General features: G+C 42.3%; 1 protein-coding gene across 4 annotated transcripts in view; it reads right to left on the bottom strand.

Moving 5' to 3' along the window:
• Fmn1 (formin 1) overlaps window positions 1-16,248 on the bottom strand; it is a 373,383-nt gene that overhangs the window by 170,696 nt on the left and 186,439 nt on the right. For 3 of the 4 annotated variants that reach the window (XM_021193752.2, XM_021193753.2, XM_021193754.2), the window contains 2 exons: window positions 14,231-15,036; window positions 10,724-10,874 (listed from right to left, as the gene is read on the bottom strand). In XM_021193752.2, coding sequence (XP_021049411.1) covers window positions 10,724-10,874; window positions 14,231-15,036 — 957 coding nt within the window. Of the gene's footprint in view, window positions 1-5,675; window positions 5,868-10,723; window positions 10,875-14,230; window positions 15,037-16,248 lie in introns of those variants that run through there. The other variant, XM_029536135.1, reaches the window with a different exon arrangement.

Below are 16,248 nucleotides of genomic sequence, written 5' to 3'. Positions count from 1 at the left end.
CTGCCCTAAACCAGCCATTGTGCTGATGTTTGCATTATTTGTTTATAGGCCATCTTCGTCTACAAAGACTGAAGGAGGCCACGTCACGCTACTGGTCATGTCTGTTTACACTGCACCATGGACGTGGGCTACATCAAAGTCAACTAAACATAGTGCCAGGAAGCAGAGGGACATTTTGTTAACGTTTGTTCTACCCCATGGGTTTCTTTTGGCATGGAAGGCATTCATCTCCCAGCATGTAGCTGAAATTCCTTCATTTTAATTGTGTAGTTGTGCCCCAGCAGGGCTCACACAAACACAAAGGTAGAGCAAAATGGATTTCTGCTAAGCCAGCGGGGGCCCAAGCATCACTGAGTGAGGGATCTGGTATAACGCCGGAAACAGTGATGGTCTTACGCAGACAACTGCATGGTTGAGCCTTAGGAAAATGGAAGGACTTATCCCATGTACGGAAATGGACAGTTGTTTATTAAGCCCCTCAGGCCTTCTTATCCTCTAGCTCTATGATTAGTCTACTCATGTCTCTTATCACACTGGGCTTGCTAGAGAAAGCACATGGTTGGGTACATGCCAGGCTGAAGCCCCATCCATCCATCTTCTATCTTCAGTATTGATGAAAATGCAATAGTCATGTGAAAAACAATGCTTAAAAACAGGGTTCTAGGTTTATCTTAACTGAGGATAACTGAGGAAGTTGACAGAGTCCATGAAAGAGCACAGAACAGTGTGGTAACTGGAGCACTGGATCGGAAATGAAGCCCTGGTATTTGTGGCTCTCGATTGCTTTTTTTTTTCTTTCAAATTTTTTTTTTTTATTATTTTCTTTATTTACATTTCAAATGCTATCCTGAAAGTTCCCTATACCCTCCCCCTGCCCTGCTCCCCTACCTACCCAACTCCCACTTCTTGGCCCTGGCATTCCCCTGTACTGGGGCATAAAAAGTTTGCAAGACCAAGGGGCCTCTCTTCCCAGTGATGGTCAACTAGGCCATCTTCTGCTACATATGCAGCTAGAGACACGAGCTCTGGGAGTACTGGTTAGTTCATATTGTTGTTCCACCTATAGGGTTGCAGACCCCTTCATCTCCTTGGGTACTTTCTCTAGCTCCTCCATTGAGGGTCTGGATTGCTTTTAAGACCCCCTTCTCACCTAGGATATTCTGCATATGCAAAACTCCTTCATGTGACTTAATAAGGCACCTGGCCAAAAAGGCCTCTTTTCAGGCCTCTTCTACAGGCTTGCCACCAACTGACTTCCTGTTGTTCTGAGCAGAAAGGAGGTGAGAGTTCTGTGTACTGATCCAGGCTCCACCTCCTTCCCCAAGCACTTTCAGCCTCAGAAGCCCATAGCTTCCATGGGTGGCAATTCAAAGGCTAAGCCCCACAAAAGCCATCGCAAGACCCAGTTCCCTGATGTCTTACTAAGGCCTTCTAAACATGGTGTGCTGCAGGCATCTCGCTGCTGCATTCTGAATCACATTCTTCCCTGAGCAATCATCTCAGAGTCTCAGTTTTTCCATTAGCAAGATGGTTAGAGTACAGAGGGATCTATTTATAATAAGCCCCAGCTTAAGCACTGTGGCTTTTCTTTGGCTGTGTTTTAAATGTGTCTCTCTTTGTTAATTAACGTGCTTTATCCCAGAGTTGCAAGTCACAAGGATGTTGGTGAGGTGGACTGGGAGGAGGAGGAGGAGGAGGAGAACCATGCCCCAGGAGGAAGCTCCAGCAGTCTTCAGGATTAATGAGAATGCAATAGGCCCGTGAAGAGCAATGTTCCAGGCTTGTCCTAAACTGAGGAAGTTGACAGAGTCTATGAGGGTAGAGAACAATTCGATAACCAGACCATGAATGCACTTGGAGCTCTCTTTTGTTTTTAAGACTCCCCTTCTCACCTGAGATATTTTGCACATGCAAAACACCTTCATGTGACTTAATAAGGCACCTGGCATAAAAGTTCATTAATGAAGATGAAAACACTAAAACTCAGGTTATTTAGTAACCGGGGCCTGGAGCCAGATCCCAATTAAACCACTGTTGTGGTAAAGGAAGGGATCAAACTGCCCAATAGGTTCCATCTGGCTGCTTCTGTGGGTCAGCCGAGTGCCTCTTGGCCGTGTCAAATTAGCCTTTTCACCTTTCCAGTGTGGAGGATCTAAAGTGCTTGTCTGGGGGCCCTGAGCTGCTCAGGGGTTCTGACACTCACTTGGAAGGCCCTGGCAGGTAAGGAATCCAGTTGGAAACAAGCATGACTCATGGGGAGCCCAATCCTCTTTGTCATTCATTTCACCGGAGGGCCCCTAAACCTCCAATCCCATTTGTACCCCACTGAGGAGATCTGATAACGGTCCTGGCTTTTCAAACTTCTGGCAGGGGCCTCACTGACCCATAACATGACTGTACACATGATTTCTTCTCATACTGTCTTTGTAAATTGACCATGGCTAACCTTGCAGTTCTAATCAGATCAATCAGAGTAACATTTCTTTAGCTGCTGCTGGCTGGCAGCCTCCTGGGCTGACGTGTGACTCCGAGTCAGCCATAGACACCAAAGTCCAATTTTTGAGTTTCCAGGGGGTCTCAGGTTTCTTTAGCTTTTATCACAGTTGGTGAGCTTTGTAAGGCTCGTGTTTACAGCCATGCAAATTAGCCTCAGCTGGAGAGAACTCAGGTTGGGCCAAAAGGAAATCAAACAGCCGGGTCAAAGGTATTTTATCAAAAATTACAAGTGTGGCCACAGGACTGGGGTTAAACCAGGCTCCCTTAGGAAGTAAGTGGACAGCTTTGTCTGGTGTAACCTGAACTCTTGGCCTCTGGTACACATACACAAAAAAAGTCTGTTAAGGGATGGTGGGGTGATGAGGAGCCATGCCAACCCAGTAGTTCTAGACCAGTTCTACCAATGGCTATGGCTGTCAAGTACTCTTTGTATGCATGGACAATTGGGGTGAAGGGTGTTGCATCTTTAGAGAGAGAAATGTGTTTGCAACTTGGTCTGCAATATGCTCCTTCAGTTTCAAAATGTCTGTGAGACAAGGTCTCCACAGGCAGGTAAATTCTGATGTTTTGTACCTGGAAAGTCGTTTAAACTTCCTCTCCAGATGCTATGATATTTATAAATGCTAAATGATTTAAAAAAACAACAACAACAACAACAAAAAAAAAACAGACCCTAGTCAGCTACCTTCAAGGCAAGCTAGCTGACTCCAAAGCTACATTGTGATTTTTCCAAAGATTGCCAGTACCTAAAAGAACTTTATTTTAAAACTATTCCATTAAAGCTAGGTAGGGGTTATTAAAATCACAGTTTCTTTCTGAGGTCGGAAGAGCAGCCACGACTCATACGACACAGCGGACGCTGTTAGGCAGCTGAGTCTGCAGAACACTCTAGGAGAACTGAGGTGGTGGTCCGGGTGGGATTCCCTTGCCCAGTTGCCCGATCACACAGAAAGTTAAATTGAGGCTGGTGGATGTTTAGTGTCCCAGTCTTCAGAGTCACCATCTGAGCCTCGGAACCCTTCAAACGGAAGCTCATCTATTGACAGAATGAGACACCCGCCATACAGAGACTTCAAAGGCCTTGTCCAGGATCCTGAACTTGCCTAAGGTCAGTCAGACCTACAAACTAGGCACACTGACAGCAAGCCAGTGCTGCTATTACCAGACCATGACTGGAAATGGGATTTTGATTTTGCAGAGTGACCCTGAAGTCAACATTGTAGTTACATTTAGATGAATGCATTGGTGCTCATGTAACTAAGAACATGGCTCTGAGCTGTGTGTCCTTGATCTGCTGCTTATGAGAAGTGTTAGGCTGGGCAAATTACCCAACCTCTCTCCACTCCAATTTCCTCGATGATGAAATGGGAATAAGACGGTAACCATCTTCTTCAGGTCTTGTGGAATTAACTAAGTTAATACATACCAAGCAACTAAACAAATGGTAAACACCTCTTAGCGTTATTACTACAAGTGAAAACATGCCTGGTCAGTTTTACTTGGAAAATACTCCAAAAGTCAAAGTAATTGAGACTTCTGGTCACAATAAGTAGTAGGCTGGACTGAGGCGGGGGGGGGGGGGACTGTGGTGGTGAAAGGGTTACTGTGGCCTTCATGTACACAGGAGATGAGTGTGCCCAGCAACACTTTTTCCAGTTTATAGAGCAGCACCCACATGACCTGGGCTTATAACCTGAGTACATAGTACCTGTCATTCTACTTTTCCCATCTTCAAAATACTTCTCTTTAGGTTTGGAAGCCAGAAATCTGCCACCATCAACAACCCCCCCTCCCCTCCCCCAGCATGGCTACTGGGCCTTATTCCTTTTACAGCTCTACCCACAGTCACCACCTCAGACAGGGGCCTACACGTGGGAGAAATGAATGAGCTTCCAGGCTACTTAAAAAAAGAAAAAAAAAATCACTGGATTTAGCTGATTTTTCTCTGGGTGTACCTCCAGGTATCTAACCACACCTTGTACTTTTAAATTAGATGATACCCAAATGCATATTCAAATAACTCTTTTCTGTCTTTATTTAGATTTTAAAGCTATGGTGGAAAGAGGGAAAGGTTCTGGAATTCATTCCAAAGGAGCCAAGTCCCATACTTCATCCATTTTAGACGACAGGCGTTCGTTCCAAGCTCTGCAACTCTGCCGAGAAACAGTTTTTACTTCGCTGACACCCACAAGCTTTGCTAATGTGCACTTGGCTCTGAGAGTTCAGGATAATGTGCTGTAAAAATCTGGCCTCCTGGGCTTCCATTGCTGTCTCGGGGAGAGAAGACATTTAGCTGTGACTCTCATTGTAAGGCGCCCTCTTGTGGCTTTCAGGAGGTATTGACAGTTCTGGTGACAGGAGCTGGTTAACAACCTAGATTAAATTATTCTTTTAACAGCCAACTGGAGAAACAGTGCTCAACTTCCAGGGTAGTACTTAGAGTTGATAATCCAAAAGAAACACTGATGTCCATATACGATAAGCTTTACCCACTTTAAAAAAAAAAAGACTGATAAAGGAGATGTGCAAGCCAACCTTGGGCATCATCTCAAGTCTAAATAAAACTGGAAAGGGAGAAGTGTTGTGCTGGTGCCTGTCTGGGAGAGGCTCCTACTTCCGCTGGGTGAATCTGGCTAGCTGGGGTCTGATAACTGCAGAGTAGGAAAGCCCTGATTATTCCAAGTCCTACTCCAGCGATCTGGGTGAAGTACTGATATTCTCAGGGCACAGAGTAGTACAACCAACACACAGGCATTCTGTACAGGATAACTCCACCCCACATGTTTTTATCAAACACAAGGGAAATATAAAAAAGGTGGACAAACTTATCCTCACCCCCAGGGGAAAAATAACACACATACCTCCCCAAGGCAGCCGAGAGAAATTATCATTGTTACAAAAGCTCGAGTAATATAAACTTGGAAGGGCAGCAGGTTATAAAAACCCTATAAATTTATGTTCGGCCTTCCAAGCAATGTTCTCTTTCCACCCTTCTCCCCTCCTCTCTACAATGAGACACGAAGTCTGGGACTTGAGCATTTAAGCCACAATCCTCGCCAAAGTGACCAAAATACAATCAATGCTGAAGCATTTTGGCACCAGAAAGTTTCAACAGAGTATCATCTGCAGAGCCATAGCAGGCCACCTCCCCCAGAAGGCTCAGAGAAAGTAACCAGTACCTCATTAATTCTGAAGAACTATCTGCTGAGGAGACAGAGGGAGGAGAGTTCAAAGTCAGATCACAGGATCTCAAGGGCAGAAGGAGATTGGCGGGTCTCAAAGATTTTCTGTCAAGCTAGTTTAGACCAGAACTGGGAAGTGACCTCCTTGACAGATGCCAAGAGAAAAGAACCTCTGACAACAGAGACAGACCCTTGGATGCCTGCCTGTCAAGGCCCTGACCTTCCTGCCTGAGAACAAATGTAAGTCAGGGGCAGTGTAAACACTGGCACACTAGCAGTGTAAACACTTATCTTACAGTGCAAGAAAGAGAACGCAAGCCAGCCCCAGATGAAGCACTGTTGGGATGTCATTATAGGAAGTTGTGGAATGCTTCCATAAATACTGGAAAATGAGAACGGTCTGGAGATGTTCTAGATTCTTTTCTAAGTTCTTTTTTAAAGACACAGTCTCATGTAGCCTAGCCTACCCTAAAACTTACATCCTCCTGCTCCAGCTTCTTAGGTGCTAGGATTACAAGGATGTCTCAACACACCTGGCAATATATTCTTCCCAAAGATTTGACATGACAATAGTTTATACAGAAATTAACATAAAGTTCCAAGAGATGCCTAGAAACATTTTCATAATTATAATTTCCTTTGATTCCCATAATAGTTATGCTACAGAGTTGATATTCTCAAATATATAGAAAAATAAAAGGTGATGTGAGAAGGTCATCTGCCATGAAAAGAGGAATAATAAAGACTATCAATGGTGGTGGTGTTATGAATCCTTGTGTTCGAAGCTCTTGCTCTCAGTGCAGTTACTGCTGTACTTGTAGTGGCTGATAGGCCTGGTGTGACCAGAGAGGATGGCAACCCCCTGAGGATGCAATGCTGTCATGCCTACAATTTTAGTTATAAATAACATCTAAAGTGCTATAGGTTCAGTCAAAGGAAATAACACAATTGAAATTGATGTATTTCTTTGCAATAATTGTACATAAGATACATATTTTTCTTCAGGATGTTGAATCTTTTGCTTTTTGGTTTTTTGATTTTGTTTTAAATTGGAATACTAAAGAATACTTTGTATAATCTCACAATGAAAGAAACAATTTAGACTTCATCACATGTAGCTGTGTCTCAATTCTTGTAGCAATAGCTGTTCCTCCTCATCCACTTCAAGAGTCCTCTCAGTGAACACTGTGACTATCAACAGTGTGGTGAATTTCAACAAGAACCACAGACATATGCTGAAGCTCTTGAGCATATTCTCCAGTGTTCGCTTCTAACACCTTTCCAGTTAGAGATGTGCAGAGCTGTACAAGTCTCTCCAGACTTGGTTCTAAATGCTAACGAGAAAGAGAACTACACTACAGTGGGCTTCCTTCTGATTCTTACACTATATATTTGTGGAACAAGATTCCTGCCCAGTTTGGTAATCCATGTCTGTCTTAGTGTAAGACAGGATAAACAGTAGGAAATTTAAACACAGATATGAAGCTTGTCATTAGATACTCTTAGCTGAGTTCAGCAGACTCAACAATGAGCCCCACCCTTTCTGATGCACACACAACTGATGCACCACATCAGTTCTACTTTTAAAAAAAGGTGGGGGCATTTCCACCTTGATGTTGGCTGAGTTCCTCCTCCCAAGATGCAGAAAGCTGGATGCTTCAATATCCAACACGCATGCTTCTCTCTCCAGATCAGGTATTATTAAAAAACCTGGTTGGCAACTGTTCTTGTAGTCTTCTCATATGGAGACGATCTCATGATCGCACTGAAAGATTTGGCCCCCAAAGCTGAATGGCCTTGAAAAAGCCACTTTCATCTTCTCTTCAGGAGAAAAGAAAACAAACATCTGATTCTAGAGGAGACCAAGGGATCCATCTTGATGTCTGAAATCTGGCCCCAAGCTTGGAGGCTGTGCAGTCTCAAAAGGGCGGGCTTGCAGTCTTCTGGCATTGAGTTAGTTAGCGGCTTTTTCTTTTTTTTTTTTTTTTTTAATTTTCTTTACAACGTAAAAATCTCAACTTAAGGTAGGCTACAAAGTTCACTGAAAATGCCAAAACCATCCCTCCTGTTAAGCCTTCCAGACCCATAATTTTCGGCTCCATTTGCATTGAACCCTCAAACATAACACACATACGTGCAGATTCTATGAGGTGATGGAACCTCCCCAAGAAGAGTTCAAAGGAAGCACATTTCTCCTTCAGACAGAGCAACAAAACAAATAATCAAGGACTAATTGCCTTAATTAAAATCAACTGTTGAATAGGCACACAATTAGAAGATAAGAAACTCTCAAATGAATGACCAATTGTTAACATATTTGAAAACAAATATTTCTTACCAAAACAGAAATAATTCATTTTAGGGGGAAACAACAAGTTACCAAAACATCCAGAAACAAAAAGAGCAATACAACTGAAGAAGAAATGGAGAACACAGAAGAATTTAATATGATCTTGCATAAGATCATACTTGGGAGTTTCTGTTAGAGAAGCCTTGCTGACAGAGGTAAACTAAGACTCTTTGGAAAGTAGGGGCTTTCTGCCTTTTAATAATGACCAAAGGCATCTAGCAAACCAGTCTTTCCACAGCACATGCGTGCATGCACGCGCGCACACACGCACGCATGCACGCACACCCACACACCATCTGTAAGAACCTAATTTTTTCTGGACTACATTCATGGTTGGTAGTGACTAGTGCCTGGTACTGCTCTTAGAGAAGAACCCCAGTTGCTTCATGTAATCTGTACTTTTAAAAGAGTTACTCTGTGGACTAGAAAGATGGGCCAGTGGTTAAGAGCACTTGCTGCTCTTCCAGGGAACTTGAGTTTGATTCCAAACACTCATGTTAGACAGCCCACAGAGGCTCCAGGGGATTGAAGGCCCTCCTCCAGCCACCACAGTTATGGACATTTAGACACGCGAATACATACACATGTACATAATTAAAAGTTAAAAATGAATAAAGATTCAATACCATATCTAATTATTGAGATCACATTTTTCTCATGATAAAATCCTTCTAGTGTACTTAAAGGATGAAAACTGTTGATCATGGTTTAAGGCAGATTCATGAGAAAACTTAATTTGTAACACAAAACTACATTCAGGAATTGTATGTCACACAGTCCATTCCATGGATTATAGATATGTTTGTATCGCCATAGGGAGTGTGAACTGGAACATGACACGCACCACATAACTTAAGAAGGAACACTGACAACAGCAACACCATACATTTGAACCTTTCTCAGATCCCCATAGATTTGACAGCACCCTAGTTAAGTATATTTGGTATTGATCATCATGTATTATAGGAAAGAGGAAAAATGAGAAGAACACAACCAGAGCCAATGGCAATTGGCCCAGGGCTTACTGTCCTTAGCACCACTCTGCTGTTAACAAAACATGAATGCAAAGGAAATATAGCAATGGCAGTGACCATAGCAATCATGAGAGCAGCCGTCACATAATGTGGACTGATTGCATACTATGGACTATATACAATATGAACTCATTTCATTATTTCAGAAGGGCATGATGTGTGGTTGTTGTATTAGTCAACTTTCACACACAGTAACAACATACCTGAAGCAAATAACTAAGACAGAGAAAAGGGTTATTTTTACCCATTGTTCTATATGTTTGAGGTCAAAATCTGTTGTCTCTTTTGTATCAGGCTTTTGGCAAAGGCAGTGTATCAGGGCAGGAGAGCACGGCAGTCCCAACTGCTCTCTGTATCTCATGAGTTGGTACTGAGAAGAGGCTGGCATCCCACAATCCTCTGAGGGCATGTGCTCTGGTGATCCAAGGACCTTCTACCAGGTGCTATATCTTAGAGAGTCCAGTAGCACCACCCTGAGACCCAAAGGTTTCCTGAATGGGTCTTTGGGGGACTCACTAAACCTCAACAGATATTATTTCATGCTACAGCTAAGGGGTTAGGAGAAAGCAAGAGCTGAAGCTTTCCTTGGGTCCTACACTTAGGTGTTACTGGTCCTCGCATCTGCCTGACTGCCTGAGGATGCTAAAGTTGTTCTTCAGAATACTAATAGCTTTTGGTTTTTAAAATCCTCATGTGTTTACACAGAAGTCACCTTCCCAATGGGACCTGTCTTGAAAACTCCATTGAAAACTGTAGGCCCCACCTAAACCTTGCCTGTGCCGATCTCTCTCCTTGTTCACTATAGGACTGCAGAGGTTTGCTTGTATTAATGACTGCTAAACTCCACAGGCCAATGACCATTTTAGGGTTAGTTTCTCCCCATCTCACGTATTGCTAATATTTACAAAGAGCTGTCCAATAGAACTTACTGTGTTACCATATTTAGTAGCTACTGAAGAAAAGTACCTAGTGTAGTTAAAAGACTGAACATTCCATTTTGCTTAATTGTTATCATTTAAATGGATACATGTTATCCCCGATCACATTCTAGCACAGGCCTAGGACAATGCACTGTATCACAGACTCTAACTGGGTCTATGAATGAATATACAAATGAGATAAGTTTACATGTATGGTGTTCATAGTTATGTATGCATGAGTAAATGGTTATACATCTTTGCACATGTGCATTTGGAGGCCAGAGGCTGGGTGTCTTCAATTACAGATTCTCTCACTGAACTTGGAGTTCTCAACACTGGCTGGTCAGCAAGCCCCAGGGACCCTCCTATCTCTGTCTTTTTCGTGCTGATATTACAGGAACTCCCCCATAGCCTGTACATCAGCTCCTGCCATCTGAGTTCCTGTCCAGCCTTCCTTTAAACTGTGACGAGGAAGCGTATGCACAGTAAACACGTTCCTTCCCAAGGCTTTGGTCATGGTGTTTCCTCACAACTGTAGTAACCCTAACTAAAACAACAGTTCAGAATAACATTTCGAAATTCAGAAGAGAAAGCCAAAGCAGTAAGCCCAGATTTCTTAGACTAACTGGATCCTTTTGCCATTCAAGACTTGGATCACTTTCTGGGGAGAGGGCACCAATCAGGCGGATGTAGTGGGTTGCGGCGACGTGCATACGATGACAAATGAGGATTGCACAATACCTTTTTGACTTTGTTCTTCTTCTCGTAGGCCTCTGACAGGGGTTTTTTCTTCTGCTGAGTTGTGTCCTTGGAGAATAAATATTCAAATTCACTTGTGTCCCTAATATGAGGTTCTTCTAAGGAGTCCCATAAAGTTGGTGTGGCGTCTTGGCTTGAAAAAGAAAGCGTCAAGTTAACTGTAGGAAACAAGGCAGTAAAGAGTATAATACAAGGAAATCTTTCTCTAACTCACTTAAAAAAAAATACAAAACCCTGGTAAAGCTGGGATAGGAGATTTTCATGTTACAAATTTTGGAAGTCAAAAAACAGGATATTTCAACCCACATCTTCATGTAAACATCCAAAAAAATATGATGGTCATTAGTTCAGGACAAGAACTCTGGAGAAGGCCTTTAGGACTAGAATTTTTGGAGGTGAGGTTTGGACCATGTAAATTGCTTCTTTCTCAACCATAGCATCTCCAGCAGGCAAAAGTGGCATTACAGTGAGAGAGACAGGATAAGTAATTCCATGCATGGGCAAGGTCATTCCTTAGAAAACTCTATTATATTTTACTTATTCCTAGTGTGTATATGGATATGTATGTGTATATGAGGATCAGATATGCATGCCATGGCATGCATGTACAGGTCAGAGGACCATGTCAGTTCTGTCCTTCCACCACCAGGTCCCATGGAATCAAATTTAAGTCACCAGGCTTGACTGCATATATTCTACTCTGTAAAGCCGTCTCACTGGCCCAAAGTAATTCTTCAAAAGATTGAAAATGAAACAGTATAGATGGGACTCCCTTTGAGGATTTTATATGTAGTCTTCAGGATTAACTGAGGTCATCTAAGTCCAGGGGTTTCAAAACATGACTGGTCAGCTGCTCAACTGATGTATGGATTTACAGCATTCCACCAGAGATGACATTACCACACAGAACCATACAGTTTCCCCTTGCATGGGCACCCCAGGGCGATTCCTACTGAAGCATCCATGGGGAATTTGTATTTTAGTCTCTTGAGGAAGTTCATTCTGTTTTGAAGCAGAGAACAAGAAGCTGCCAGAAATCAAGTATATCAGAGCCACCTCTGAGAGTGTGGGTGTACATGCCCTCAATTGGAATGTGTTGTTTATTTTCTTCAAACGGGCGGAATTGAGATACTTTATCAAGTTACTATTAGTGTCACAGGGGAAAAAAAAGTAAATTTCTTCTATATTGATTTTTCAAATATACAAGCATGGCATGGTCACAACAACCAACAGTATACACCTTTGTTTCACTATATATTTTTGCTCCAATTAAAACTTAAAATAAAGCTGCCTTCATATAACATAAAGATATAGTCTACTTTACATATAATAAACATATCTGTCATACTATTAAATGTGTTGGTACCAAGTCATGATGACAGAGCTGGAGTGTATGATGACAGCAGGAGGTGACTGCTGAGGACTTAGCACATCACAGAGGGGACGAGGCTGCCACATCTCCCCAGTCAGCCATGCTCATGTCCAGTTCATTTACTTTGCATTCGATTTGAAAGTGAAACACTAGGTTTACAATGCTTGCAGAACTAGCTTAACCAGGGTAACTAATGAAAGCTTGAACATTTGACTGTTTTCCAGTTTTTAAAAAGTGGGAAATCTCAGGAGGAAAGAAAAAGAAATCAGCGATTTCCCCCAAATCTCATTTACCCTTCCTTGAACAGTGAATGAAGGGCCTGTCCTCCCAGCGCTCAGTTTTATGATGCTATGTCTATGGTGCTCAATGTTCATCAAGTCTCTTGGGCAATGGAGTGAGGCATGCAAGTGAGGAACAGGTGTGAGACATGTGTTGCCAGGACACACGAGTCTAGGGCTCACAGGTGGGATCCATCACTGCAGGGTGACTGCGCAATGGCTTGAGAGCACTAATAAAGAAACACAACTCAAATGTTCTGGGAAATCATCTCTTAGGAAATATCCCAATCTCAAATGAGAAATGGGATGCTAGCACTTCAGTGTTAGTGTTGGGAACTATTTTAGGATCACCTCGTCTATTAAAAAGAAAAGAAAAAAAAACCCCAACGACCAAACATTCATTTGGGAAATTATACAGCACTTTCATCAGCACTGCATCAATATATCTAGAAATTTCCACATGTCAACTCTTGATCCTTATTTTTGGCAAGAAGACTAGGGACAGTATGAAGTACACCAGCAGCTTGGTTTGTCACATGCTTAGCCTGGTGGTATTTCCCCTACTCTTAGAGTTGTTTCCATGTTTTTATTTCCATTTTTTTTGTAATTATGAAGTATATGTTATTTTGTTTCATTATCTTCCCTTCTCTAAGCAAAATTTTACATAAGCCTGAAAAATCCTGAATTGGGGAATAACCTTAGAAATGTAGTTTTAAAATTATTGTTGTTATTATTATTATACATTTTTTGCAAACAAATAAATTTCAAAACTAGAACATGTCCAAGAAATGAGTCAATATCTTTCTCATTACCCTTTTGAGAGATTTAGAAATGAAGCAAGAAATCTAACTGTAAGTTTCTTGTATGGAAGTTTCCAAGTCGTCATGACTTTCTGCCTTACAGGCCCAGCTTAATAACATATACAAATGAAGGTACTCTCCATGTCAGCTGGCCGCACTCAGGTATTTTCTCTGAAGGCCAATAAGGAATACACACATAAAAGAAGTCTTATGAACCAGAGTTCAAAAGTGGGGTGCTATATTTTAAGACTCTTTTATGATCTAAACAATGAATAACTAAGTATTTTCATGAATAATGAAAAGCACACATAACTACTAAATATACAGATTCACCATGAAGCCTCTAAGAGATTAATGAAGCATACGTTTGAATATGTCTATAGGGACATTGCCAGGGAGTATTAACCAAGGGTAGGAAGATCAGCCCTGAATATCAGAACATCATCCCATAGGCTCATAGCCCAGATTTTATATTCTGTTTTTCTCCTTCCTGGCCAGGAGACGAGCTACCCCACTATGCCACACCCTTACTGCCATGATAGACTGAAATTTGAGACCACAGGCCAAAATAAATTCTTCCACATTTTCCTAAGGTACGCATCATAGTAAGTGAAAAAAAATATGACCAACACAAGACCACGAGGCTAGTTATCAAAAATTAAGAAACGATATCATAAAAGATACTGTAGGAATCTTCAGTGAACCAACAGTGCAGACTCTGTTCCAATTTCTTTATAATTACTCAACTAATACAGTGGCGTTGGAGAGGGCCCTAGCTTAGCTAGACCTGGACTCGTCTACAGTCCATGAAGGGAACAGTGCAGAGGAATCTGATCCTGAACATATTCCTTGTCCTAGATGACCTGGCAAAGACAATCTCCCCAAGATGCTCTAAGCTTGTGTATCCAAGGCATTTATCATAATATTATATTTGAGAATGGGTGCTACCCAATGTAAATACTGAACTGTGGATAATAAAGCATTGCTTGGGGAGAATCCTGTGAATTTGTAACTGATAGTGGGTCAAGGGAGAGCTTACCTCTTATCATTTATTTGTATTCTAGTCCAATACAAAGGTTTCATAGGACAGCTGGGCTCAATGGCTGGTTTACGTGGACATTGGCTGGAAGAAGAGCTGAGTCCAAAGGACAGTCCAGGAGGAGGTGGGGGTGCAAGTCCTGGAGGAGGAGGAGGAGGAGGAGGGGGAGGAGGAGGAGGAGGACCTCCACTATCAGGAAGAGCTGGGACATTAGGAAGTGGTGGTGGAGGAGGTGGGGGTGGGGGTGGTCCATCACTTGGAGGCACGAGAGTTGGAGGAGGAGGCGGAGGAGGTGGCAGCGGTGACCCAGGACACACAGGTGGTATGATGGGTGGTGCTGGAGGCAAAGGTCCAAGTCCAGGTGGGAGGGGCGGAGGTGGAGGAATGGGAGGCAGAGGGAGTGGTGGTGGTGTGGGGGGAGTTGGAGAGGATATCTTCTGCTGACTTGATGAGGAGGTGCCTTCTCTGGTCTGGAGTGGGGCATGGATGTCTTTGCTGTCTTTTGAGGGAGAGAGCTGGGTTAGGGGGATAGTCAGCTTCTTGGGTACTATCTGGCTGCTTCTGGCTGCTTTGCTTTCAGCATCACAGGGCTTGAGGAAGGTCTGTCTGTCTGTCTGGATGCACACGTTTCTGAAGGTCTTTGGAGAGGAGTCATCATCCGTGGAAACGCACACATCTCTCATCTCCTCACATCCTCCCCGGCGCTTTTCTAATTGTTGCTTGAGATTGTCAATGGCTTCTTCAAGTCTTGCTGTTACTAACGCGTGCTCACCCCGAATGTGAAATGTCTTGAGTTCAAACTGAGCCTGGAGTGGGAAAAAAATCATTAGGAAAGTAAGACTTTAACGATAACAAACCCGGAGTAGGTGTTCAATAGTACCATGAATGTGTAAATGTACCATTAAAGAATGGCCCATATAATGCAGAGAAACAGAAACATTTGTTCAAGAATCCAAAAGGGTATAAACTTCTATTTCAGAATTTTCCAGAGAACAAACACCTAGGGGTCATTGGGTAATCTCATCCTATCTGAACTCATGGGCAATTCCTGCCATTGGGTTAATATTTAGAGCAAATCTACTTAAGAACTCCCACTCCGTTTTAATATCAAGTGCAGAAGAAATTAATTTAATAGAGGTTTGGGCAGGCTTGAATATATCTTTTACAGCTTTTGGTGTGGATTGGGAAAAAGAAAAGCCCAAGCCAGGGAGGCAGTTCAGAACTCAAGCTGGGATGGAGCTGCTGTACCCTGTGCTCCTTAGAGAGGGTCCCCACCAGCTTCCGATAGCACGGCTGCAGAAACAGGAAGCAACGGGATGAACAATGGTACTTTATCGCGTCTATCTGGTTTTGAAGTTTCCAGATGAGAGCTGACCAAAGTCACTGTTTGTGTCTATTTCTTACTGTTGGCCATCATCCAGATTATTAGCTCCACCAGATGACATCAGTGGAATACTGTCTATATTTCTGTACCCCAGTAGTGAGCACGGTATTGGAAAGAAAGAGAGATAAAATCACATGCACACTCCTTGTCTCAAGAGCCTTGCTTAATGGCTAGTCAAGTGTTTCTCTGGTATAACGTCAGCCTACAAATATCTAGAATAGAAGCTACATACAAGGATATACATAACCCTTTAACATTAAATGTTAAAGAAATGTATTTAACAATCTAGTCGGCAAGGTTAAATTAAAAAGGGGAGCTTTTCTGCTTTCATTGAGATACATTTTAACTGTTTTTTTGTTTTGTTTTGTTTTGTTTTGTTTTTAAACTTGGTTCAAAATTTCCGAATATTGATTCTGACAAACCAATTCCCAAATAGTAGGAGAATATAGAGACTAAAATTTTTAATTGATAACTGTCCTGTTCTTAGAAATGGTAGCTCCAGAGAATCTCTGAAGGAAGTAGAAAAATTAAGGCACTAAAATGTGCAGCTCAGAGAATGGATTCATACTATTTATTCCAGGTCTAAACTTTATTGGTTTCTAGGTCTGTGATCTTAGCCCAGCTAAGATCTTTT

Source organism: Mus pahari, chromosome 3 (assembly GCF_900095145.1).
Source record: "Mus pahari chromosome 3, PAHARI_EIJ_v1.1, whole genome shotgun sequence".
In the NCBI taxonomy this organism is placed as follows: domain Eukaryota; kingdom Metazoa; phylum Chordata; class Mammalia; order Rodentia; family Muridae; genus Mus; species Mus pahari.
This window is presented reverse-complemented; position numbering and strand designations above follow the sequence as displayed.